The 11,425-nt window shown below is 49.2% G+C and overlaps 1 protein-coding gene across 7 annotated transcripts in view; it reads right to left on the bottom strand.

Annotated features, from left to right (window-relative positions):
* Positions 1–2,421: 2,421 nt before the first annotated feature.
* The window catches only part of NRF1 (nuclear respiratory factor 1), a 78,863-nt gene continuing 69,859 nt past the window's right edge, over positions 2,422–11,425 (bottom strand). For 6 of the 7 annotated variants that reach the window (XM_084808948.1, XM_084808938.1, XM_084808941.1 and 3 more), the window contains one exon: positions 2,422–4,533. In XM_084808948.1, the coding sequence (XP_084665074.1) occupies positions 4,370–4,533 (164 nt within the window). In that variant the 3' untranslated portion in view covers positions 2,422–4,369. The remainder of the gene's footprint in view (positions 4,534–11,425) is intronic. The other variant, XR_014784212.1, reaches the window with a different exon arrangement.

Genomic DNA, 11,425 nt, shown 5'->3' with positions numbered 1-11,425 from the left:
TCAGTCCCCCACCTTAGGTTCGTGGAGAAGTTACTTCTCTTTTAGTCTCACCAGTTTGCCTTCTGAGAAATGACTGTTTTGTGACTAGCCATGCCTACCATGGCAGCTATTGCAATAAATGGGCAAGCCCCTCCACATGGCAGCCATTTTGTGAGAGGGCCCATGACACTCTCTCAAAATTCAGTGTGCTCTCTGACCCAAAAGGCTTGGGGACCCCTGCGTTAGCCCAACTACAATTAGCACCATTTCAGGGAAGCCAACCCTTTTCACCCAGGGCAATTAATGATTATTTCAGATACAGAACTGAGACTCAAAGACACCCTTTATGGGGAGAGGCAGTAGCTTGGTGGCAGAGCACCTGTGTTGCACACAGAAGGTCCCCAGTGTGGTCCCTGGCATCTTCATGCAAGGCTAGGAAAGAATCCTGCCTGAAATCCTGGGCAGCAGCTGCCAGTCAGTGTTGACAATACTGGGTGGCTAGATGGACCAACAGTCTGGTGGTAGAACACAGCTTCCGATGTTCCTTGATGGAGCTGTTACTCTCAAGACAGGCAGCTGGCTCCTGAGGAGCACCTGCTCTCCACCCCCGCCCGCCCTTTCCACGCAGTAGGATCTCAGCTGCCCCCCTTAATCTCTGCTAATTATTTCTTAATTAGAAGGTCACAGTGCTCCTGCTGGAGCCCTGCTTGCAGCTGCCACAGCCTAGGTAATCCTTCCCCACAACCTCCACCTGTATTTTCATGCGCTGCAAAGGAACCGGTGGCAGCAAGCCAGGAGGAAGGCACGGAGGGCCAGGAGTCAGGGCAGGAGCAAGGGGAAAGAGCAGCAGGTGAAAATGTCTGCAGAGAGGAAGGGGAAGGACTACAGCTTGGGAAGCCCCTTCTCTCCCCGAGAGCCTGGGGAGCCAATGAATAGACCAGCCTTGCCCAACCTGGTGCCCTCCAGATGTGTTGGACTACAACTCCCAGCATGCCCCAGCCAGTATGGGACAGGTTGGGCAAGGCTGGAGTAGACAATACCAGACTAGATGGACAAAGGTCTGACTTGGTATAAGGCAGCTTCCTGCACTCCTATTTTGGCAGAGTACCAGTTCCTCCCTCCCAATGTCATCTACATTGGCAGCAGGTCCTGGAAAAGTTATTTTCCAACCTTGCTACTCAGGGTCCTTTTAACTGGAGATGCCAGGGACTGAACGGGAGCCGCACACACCGTCACCTCAAACACCACCACTTCTCAACATTTTTCCTGCGGGCCCCCCAGTTCCATTTTATCTCATCGCCCTCGCCACGTGCTACCGTTCAGTGCGTTTCTGAGGCTTCTTGAGAATGAGACCATAAAGACCTTTGGAGCAAGATATGAACAGCTGAGGACATCCGACTGTCTTCTCTTTTCATCGCATCCCAAGTCTGGGAGGCATTTAGAAAAAGGGCAGAACGACTGAAGCAGCACCAGTAACCCCGTCCAACGAGCTTCTGTTGTGACTTGTGCCATGTAGCTGGGAACTGCTAGGTGAGCTCAGGGGTTGAAACAAAGCACAATGTGAACGCTGCCCTGCCACCCCTATTGCTAAAGCTCTAAAAACGCAGTACTCTGCATGCCTCCCTTCCCCAAACTCTAATTTTGTGCCTCGAAACGGAAGGCTCTGCCTGTGCTCAAATTACACAAATCCATACAACAGATGCAAACGTATTTACCATCAGTGTCCTCACACCCTTATTCTGACCAGAAGAATACAAGAAGCGCCATGCTGGATCAAACCAACGGATCAAACCAACGGTCTTTCTCTATAGCTGCCTCACCCTGAGCCAGGCCATCAGCTCATCCAGTGCAATGTCGCCTACTCTGGCGGATGGCATCTCCTCAAGGCTTCAGGCAGAGGTCTTTCCTAGTTCTCCCACATGTGAATGCTCTGGAGTTAGAGAAGCCAAGGACTGAACCGGTACGGCCTAACACCACCTGTTTCTTAAAGGCACAGGACACCGTGCTTCCAGGGGAAAGGTGCAGGGTCACAGTATGAGGGGTGGGTGAGAAAGAAGGGCAGGGTTGGGGATGGGAGCACAATCAGAGGCTCTGGGAAAGGGGTATGCAAGGAATAAACATCCCATCCATTGAACTAGGCTTCCAGTGATATTAGCCCCAACTGTGGGGTTCTGGTGGACACAGGAAGTCCTAGATGTTCCAGTCCTGAAGTGAATGGGAAGCCATTACTCACACAGAAGAGTGTTCCGTGTAGCTTAGGTTGATTGCTCCCATGTTTTCAAATGTATCTTGCCAACCCTTGAGGACTAGAAGCTTGCTTTACAAGCACACACACTGAGACTTTCAGGGATCTGGGTTTTATACAAGTCAAACAAACCCAATATCAAGCTCTGTGTTTTGTCACAGCATGGAAAGAAGGCTCCAACAATAGCATGTTATGGACACATCTGTAACAATTTATTGAATGAGGCAATAGACAGAATTGGGGGAAACAACAGGTACTTCCATGCTCTGCTACGGGACTGGGATGGAAACAAGGATTGTTTTTCTTTGGGTCTCAGGGGAATAAATTTCTCAGTCTATTAGAACGTTATTCTGTTGCCAAAAAAGGAACACTGACTTTAAAGTCACACCTGACGTCTTCACAACGACAATAAAAAATATATTTAAAAATTAAAAAATTAAATCGGAGAGCTGGGTTTTGTTTCTATGGGAAGGATTCCCTCCCCGCCATTTAAGTCCAGTGGGGAATGACAGTATACAAAGAACTGTTGAGATTTTCCATTTTAAAAAGCCAAGTAAATACACAAATCTGGAAAAAAGAAAGAAAAAGAAACCTTGCCTTGAGAGGCCGAGACAGACGTGGAGAGGTTTGGTGCATGGCATCACATGTAAAATAAAATAAGAACAAAATTAAATACTCTGTACTATTTCAGGCAAAAAGAGGCAGAATTCATCTGTAAAGGAACGACGTTTTGCTTACTTGGGGGCAGAGGAAAGTCCTGGCCTACGTGGGCCAAGTAAAGATCAGCTTCCAGAAATGCCTTGGGACAGGGCTGTTCAATTACACTGCAGGATGGGACCCTTGGCCCTCTCACCCGCCACCCCTTGGCCGTCGCCTGTGTCTGCTGGTGCTCCACCCGTTTGCTACATCTCTTTTGTGGTACTTGTGCATGCTGGGACATGTGCCCATGTGCAGCAAGACAGCAGCTGGCCCTAGGCTGTGGGCAGTCAGTGATGAGATGCAGGCCTCAGTGACAGGAAGGGATGTGCCTGTGCTGGGCCAGTTTGTGAAGCGTGGTGAGGTCAAGGTGGTCCGTATGGGCCGCCTACTGAAAAAAAATGGGGCTTTGAGTGGTTTTCTGCCAAGGCGCAGTAGCTGTTTAGGGGTGCCGAACACAGGAGGATAAAATGAGAATGCCTGATATGGAGTTGGAAGCCTGGGAAGGGGCATCTTGCACCAGGGAGTGCTGGAGGCCACAGGAAAGGGCCTGGCGTACGCTTCACCACACCTGCCACCAATAGCCCAAGGCCACTGTGTCAGCCACATGGGTCTACTCTGGGACAAACTGGGAAAGTGGGCAGGAAAGACCACGCAAACGTATCCCATGTCCCTTCACAACCCCCTGAACCCACCTCACGTGGCTCCCCCAAGCCTTTCTGAACCCGTCATTGCAAGGGAGAAGATTCTAAAGATGCAAGCAAAAACTGATCAGTGGGGAAAGGGAAGGGTTAAGGCGGGGGTTTCAAGCATGGACTTAAAAAAAGGACGCAGGATGGGATCTGGTCCAACAGGTCATCAAAGAACCGTGGAAGGCAGGCCCCTCCTTTCCTGATGGGGATCCAGAACCAATGGATCACAGCCCTCGGTGTCTCCTCCAGGAGATTCTTATTCTTTTAACGCCACTTCAAGAAAAAAAAAAGTCTTTTCCAGATAGTGTCTTCAAACTCTCTTTTCAAATTTATGTCCATGTTAAAATTACACCTAATTCTCACCACGAGGACGGCAGAAAAACCTGGCGCTGTGAGCCTGCAGGAATGGGGCAATGAAAATCTGTGGGGAGCCCCACCCCCAAGAAGAAAGGGCCATAAACCTCTTCACATCTCGCCCTGGCTTTAATAAAGGATGGTCCATGCAAGGTAGGAGAGGAAGGCTTGGCTTCATCTGCCCCAGACAGGCATTCTTGCTCTCCTGCAAAATCAGTGGGGTGCTCCAACAGACACCCTTTTGTTCTCTCTATTTTTTTCCCTTTTTGTTAACAAAACCTTTTGCTTCCAAAGCTGCAAGACTCAAAATGCCACCTGATTCCATCTCTGGAGAGCCGTCGAATTTTTTTTCGTACAAGAAAGGAGGAAGCTGCAGTGTCATGATCCTGCCGCTTTGCCACCATCATTGTTCCAGCGTCACGACTTCGACTGCCTGGCCATCCATGGTGACGGTGCTGTCTGTTATTCTTGCGGCCACGGGTGCCATGGCGACCTGAACGGGGCCATTCCCCTGTGCGAGGCTGGTTACCACTGTCTGGTACATGCTCACGGGGATCTGGACAAGCCCTGTGGAGACAAAGAGAGGAAAGAGGGTCAGTTTGGCTACGGCTGATTAAAAACAACAACCCACAATGGCCAGAATGAAGGCTGAATGAGGCACACAATCCTAGCTCCAGGTTTTGGGGGGCCCTTGGGCAAGACACCCTCCATGGTCCCCTGCCTCCCTCAGTGAGCCTGCCTTCTCACCGCCAGTGTCACCAGCTGCTCTTGCTCTCCTCCTCTTTCTTATCATGGCTTGCTTGACAGGCAGGGAGCTGGGAGGCCGCGGCATCTCCTGCTCGTCCTTCTCACCACCACTGTTGTCTGGGCCAGAGCGAGAGGCGGGGGAACAAGCAGGTTGCGAGGGCAAAGAGGAGGAGCAAGTCCAGGGGCCTCTTGCCAGTGAGCCCCTACCGGGGTGTGGGTCCCTGGCAGGTGCCCAGCCATGCCTGTCTTTGACACTGGCCCTGGAGGCATATGGCAGTTGCTGCACTGATTTTACAATGCACCGGAGAGTGAGAAGGGAGCAACCCGCTGTCTCAGAAGGAGAAATATCATGTCCCTAGGTCCCTTTGCCCCACAGATCTTAGCGGAGTGCAGATGCACTGTTGAAAGGGATCTGCAGAGCAACTGGCTCCAGGTGACTGAAGTAAGTGTGCCAAGTGGCAGAAGAGAGGGGAGAGCAGAATTCAGAAAGCCCCAGGCCTCTCACCTGGGCAGGGTGTGTGTGTCATTCCTTCCTGATGGCAGAGAGGGCTGCCTGTAAGATCCTGAATGTGAACAAAACCCTTGACTTGTGGTCAAGCTTTCCTGTCTCAAACGGCCACGTCCTCTAAATACCAGACCTGCCACACCTCAGCCAGTTGGTTGCCTGGGAGCAAAGAAAAATGGCCTCCAAGCAGCCAGGCATGGAACCCTTGGTATATGGGAAGCCCGCTAGTGTGCAAGTGCAAATGTCTGTGTGCATGCCGTTCTCCTGGGCCACTGCTGTGCTATAAGCAACTAACACAGGCAACATGGCCATGTATTTAATGCACAAGGCTGCAGAGGCCCACAAAATCTGGAACACACGATGTCCCAAGCAAGGAGTGGAGGCAAGCCGGGTGTGCCCAGTCCCAAATTGCCCATTGAAGAGGCCTGAGCCAGATTACTCAAGTAAGCAAGCCACGCCACCTGATAGAGAAGCAACCTCATTCAACCTGATCCCTTCAGGCAGTTTGCAATCCATTTCACTTGCTTCCTGTTTGAACCATTCATCTTCTTTTGATTCAAAGATCACTCACGTGCCCTGGGTAAACACCAGCTTGTCCGTACAATCTCATCTTTTCCATTCACTTTTGTGCTGCACACCTGTGCCAAAGAAAAGCTCCAGCCGTTCCTCTCTCTCTTTCTCTGCCACATCTGCCGCCTGCTCTGTATCTTGTTCTCTGTGAAGGATGCCACTATCAAGGCTCAAATGTGCCAGATCCTCACAATTTCGTGGCAGGAAAGTGCCCCTTTTGCACCAGTAAGGCACTACCCAAGCACCAGATTAAAATGGCAAAATATCCTTCACAAAAATCTTGCCCTGGGAAGCTCAGTTCCTGAGCTAGGGTCTACAGGAGGCACAACGATGACCTGGGAAGGTTCGCCTCGCCACGGACCATCTCCTCTTTAGGCTTGGCATCTCCTGAAGGTCACACCACTTAACAACAGGAGGCAGCAGAATGTGATTGCAAAGTGATTGCGTGTCCTCACGTCACTTCGCTGTGCAGACAGGAAAGCTTAAGTCTTAAGCATGCTGACCTGGTGTCTGAGGCGGCTCCAAATTTGGCAGCTGCCCACGGGCCCTGCCCTGGTTGCTCTTTCTTGGGTGATCTCAGAGCCTCTGGTGCACTGCTGGACAACAGAATCCTGTCCAGGAAAGCAGGTAGAAGCTGCCCAAGGAAAACACAAGGCGAGCTAGGATTTCACCCCAGAACCATAAATCAGCAGCAGTAGCATCAGAAAGATCACACTGGAAGCCTGTAGGGCACAAAGCGGTCTGAAAGTGGTAGGGGTCTTTGAAATGAATTTTCTGGAGCAATTGGGAAAATGTGTACGTGGCTTCATATTCTTTCAGGGCTAAACTGGATAACACGTCTGAGATCCATGATGGGATCTCCCATTTAATTACATCTTAGCAAGTAGCAGCTGGGGTGGTGGTGGTGAGGATTTTGATTAGGACCACGTCGCTGGGGGAAGGAAGGTTTAATGCAACCTTCCCCAACCTGGCACTCTTCAGATGTGTTGGACTACAACTCTCATAAGCCCCCAGCCAGCATAGCTTGGGGATTATGGGCGGGGGCCAGGTTGGAGAAGGCTGGGTTAACCTTTCCCCCAGTGCCAGATTCCCAGTAAAAAATTACCAACCCACCCTTCCAAAGCTGCTATTGGCTCTGTTAGGAAAAACCTACCTGTGCAGACAGGACCATTAGAGGAAGCATACCCTTGTCTGGGCCTATGCTCATGAACTCCCTTCTCCCCTCACGCTGATTCCATTAGTTACTTTCTAGTTTGATCAAATCGTAGTTTGCTGTTGCACCCAAACCAGCAAACTATGGTTTGCGCCTGACCTCCAACCTACATATCCATCTGAACTGAGCCACTGAAGAACTATAAACAATTCAGTGGGCCTCTGTACTGCTAGGCATGCCAAAAGGGACAACTGCAAACAAGGTATCTGTTGTTCTGTGCAGAAAACCATTTCATAGTTATAGTTCAGATACAGAAATCTACTGTAATATTCTTAAAATAAATTTCTTTGAAATTTAAAAATCTTGACTATATCCGAGAGTAGGCCTTTAAAACTTGCAAAGGCTATGAACTCCTTACCCACTACACAATCCAGGCCATGCTGTGCAACAAGTCAAGATAAGTAAGTTGCAGAAAACTTGAGGTGACCTGAGATATGGCCGTCTATCAGATAGGAACATAAGAAGCTGACTGAGAATAAAACTGCCATTATCATACTGCCTTTATACAAATCTACAGTGTGACCACACTTGGAATACTGTGTACAGTTCTGGTCACCACACCTAAAAAAAGATATTGTAGAGCTGGAAAAAGTGCAGAAAAGAGCAACTAAAATGATCAAGGGGCTGGAGCATCTCCCCTATGAGGGAAGGTTACAACAGCTGGGTTTGTTTGGCTTGGAAAAAGGGAGGGTGAGGGGAGACATGATAGAAATGTGCAAAATTATGCATGGTGTGGAGAATGTGGATAGGGAGACGTTTCTCTCCCTCTCTCATAATACTAGAACCCAGTGGGGTCACCCCACAAAGCTGATTGGTGGGAGATCCAGGACAGATAAAAGGAAGTACTTCTTCACACAGTGCAGAGTTACACTATGGAATTCACTACCTCAAGATGTAGTGATGGCCACCAACTTGGATGGCTTTAAAAGGGGGTTACATAAATACCTGGAGAAGGCTATCAATGGCTACTAGTCCTGATGGCTATGTGCTACTTCCAGTACCAGAGGCAATATGCCTATGTACATCAGCTGCTGGGAAACATGGGCAGGAGGGTGTGTTGCACTCATGTCCTGCTTGTGGGTTCCCTGTGGGCAGCTGGTTGGCCACTGTGTGAATTTTGGACTACATGGACCCTTGGTCTGATCCAGCAGGGCTCTTCTGTTGTTGTTATGACTTATACTGACTGGGTTTGCATGTGCATCAAGCCCAGATATACATAGGAATGGGGCTCTTTCATCCCCGTATTTGGTTAAAAACAGCAAGGATGTTAATTTGGGGACAGAAGCTCATGGTTTACTGTACGGATATTACTAGTCTGTATTTCTAGAGTCCCACAAGTGCAGTGGTGCTCTAAGGAGCAATGTGAGCACAAGAAAAAGGCTCCTGCCCTAAGAACTTTTACAATCTAAATTCTGGCAATGAGGAAACTAGAGAGGGACACAGAATGTGCCTGTATGATCTGTGATGTTCATATTTTCCACGTTTCAATTATTTTTGAACTGGCAATGATTAAAGGAATATTTCTGAAGTCGCGCAGTGCTTGCTGTGCTGTTGCTCCTCGTTAAAAAGATGGACAAGGACGTGAAGGGAATGGGCAATCGCCTCAATGTTGCTGGCCGGAGAGCCTGAATTTGCTATCAAGAAAGACAAAAAAGTAAAGGCAGTGGGGAAGGACAAAGAAAAGGCAGACGGAATGAACGAAAGGCAGAAAAATAAAAAATGAACAGGAATGAAAATGTCAATGTGCAACAAGGCTGTTGTGAGATGCAACCTCTAAAAGCAAACAGGCTGCCTCACCCCCCAAGACAGTCATTCAACCTGACTTCACCTCCCACATACGTAGCACGAAACTTAAATGCTGGGCACCACCTGTGTGTGCAAGACAGAGAGACAGAGGGAGACTCGCACGCACAGGAAGTAAGCCAAATTGCTTCAGTATCTGATGCAATGGCCTTTCTGGCTGCAGCATGGAGAAGCCAGAGTGGGCAAGCAATGGTGGCGGGGGGGAGGCAGAGACCTGCAGTCCACTGTACCAAGTGGAGCTGGCCGCCCTTGGAAGGGACATGAATAAAGCCCCTGAGATATGGTAATCAGGCCTGGGATTGTCACCATGCCACATCTGCCCCTCTGATTAGCCTTAATCTTGCTGGTACATGTTAATCTAAAGCTTGGGGATTTCGGACCCTTTCGATGGTATTAAAGAGAAAATCTCCTTGCTCACAACATGGGGTGAGGTGTACATAGGACTGCTGTTCCCCTGACATTATAGCTGCAGCCACCCCACATGGAGGGGATACAAATACTGGGCCCAAACCACTAGGAGCATCTCCTACGCAGTGAAGGAACGAGGGCTGCGCCAGAGCACAGTGCCTCTGAAGACTGCTCTGGAATGGCAGTTAGTTCAGAACATGGCTGCTCAATACGGACTGAAGCCAGCTTTAGGGAACGTATCCTGCTGGTCTGGAAACAGCTTTGCTGGCTGCCAGTCTGTTCCTGGGCAAAATCCAAAGTGCCGCCTTCCCCAACCTGGTGCCCTCCAGATGTGTTGGGCTATAACTCCCATCATCCCGAGACAGCACCATGTTGGGAAAGCCTGGCTTATACAGTTTGAGACCTAGGTAGCTCAAAGATGGCCTCTTCCTGTGTGCATCTGCCTCGTGTTACGATCATTGTTGGAGGTCCTTCTGCAGGTGCCTCTGTTGTCAAAGCTTAGGAGGGTGGCAACTGTGGGAAAAGGTCTTTTTGGTTGTGGCACCGCATTTATGGAATGCTCTCCCACAGGCAGGTTTGCCTAGCACTGACGCTTGTGCCTTTCCAGAGCCAGACAAAGACCTTTCTTGTTTCCCAGGCCTTTCCTAACATGAGATGAAATTGATTCTATCTCTTGTTCCACTTTTACATCTTCTGCAGAACTATTGTTTTTATTGTGGGTCCTTTGTATTGTTAGCTGTCCCAATATTATTTATACTTATGGCAAGGTAAAGAGGTAAATGTGTGTGTTTATGGGAGATGGTGCAGGAAAGGCTCTTGGTGGAACGTCAGTTTGCTGTTCCATCAGGGCCCAAAGCCATGAAACCGCAGTCTCGGAAACCTTGACTCACAAGCTGCGCAGGCTAGATTGCTTCTGCTCCAGCGTGGATTTAAGGAGGTGCCCCATGGAATGCGAGGAACAGCAAGAAGGTAGGTAGACATCATGTGGGCCACAGAGCAACCTGGCCACAACTTGCTCTTAAAAAATAGGGGTGGCGTAGACCCGAGTTGAAATGTGAGCTCAGAACTGTGCAGCCCCTGGGTGCCCTTGGATCAGCCAATCACTCTCAACGTAAGAAACAGAATAAATCCATACATGGATAATGGGTTGTGGGACTGCGGCATCACTAGGCTATGTGTTCTCTGCCATCTGACCCCAAGCGATGAGTGGCTTGCAAATCACCCTCACCCCTGGGGGGAATTGCTGCTGGAAACCCCAGTCCTCACAAGAAGGATAAGCTGTTGGTCTGGGGCATGCAGCCTCAGCCAGCTATGAAGGAAGAGGAGGGCATGAGCATTCAGGGGGAAATGCTTTGCCCTTGAAGAAACACTACTAATAACTAACCGATACAAGTCAACAGGGCTATACACTAGAAATAGCAAATACCATTTTAAGAGGAAAGGGGTCGGATGAGTCCATCCTAGGAGACTTCACATATCCCTTTTGTCCAGAAGGACAAGCAGATCCCAACCCCTTACAAGGCGGAAGGCGGCCCTTCTGTCTTCTTCAAAAACAGGAATGTATGGTTAAGCACTAAAATTCCTGTTTTCTCTGAGGAAGGGCAGGAGGATATGCATGAACCTTCGAGATGTAATACAGCAGTATTGCGTAGATGAAATACGGGAGGGAAACGTTAGGATCAAGAGGCTTTATGGACTGAGAACCTGTGTCTGGGGCCCAACCTTTCTTACTGCACCATGCTAGATACACTTCCATGTAGATCAAAAGACCTGATTAGTGGATTGCCATCTAAAAGCCGGTAGGGTTTCCACCAATACAGTGCTCAAATAGCCATACTTGCTCAACCACTCCCGCTCAGTGTCCAAACTATTAAATGGAATATGTCTGGGGTAGGGGGACAACACTAGGATTATCTGGACAGGCGTCAGTGGTGTTGAACTGACACCACCAGGAGGAGCTGAGGAAACCACAGTCTCTGGGGCCAATGTGAAGCTATCGAGATGACTTCTATTCTTTGATCTTTTATTCTGTGAAGAATAAGTAGTACGAACGCACTGAGAAGCCCTACTGGCTATACTTGAACTAGACCAGAGCATCTGTATTGACCTGAGTCACGAGTATACATTTTTTTACTCCCGGAATTTTTGAAATCTAATTTATTTATTTTTTATCACAGTGGCGCGCCACAGCCTGGACATAAACATGGTACTTG

Source organism: Heloderma suspectum, chromosome 7 (assembly GCF_057233095.1).
Source record: "Heloderma suspectum isolate Gila_16-S chromosome 7, 16-S_ref, whole genome shotgun sequence".
Lineage (NCBI taxonomy): Eukaryota > Metazoa > Chordata > Lepidosauria > Squamata > Helodermatidae > Heloderma > Heloderma suspectum.
This window is presented reverse-complemented; position numbering and strand designations above follow the sequence as displayed.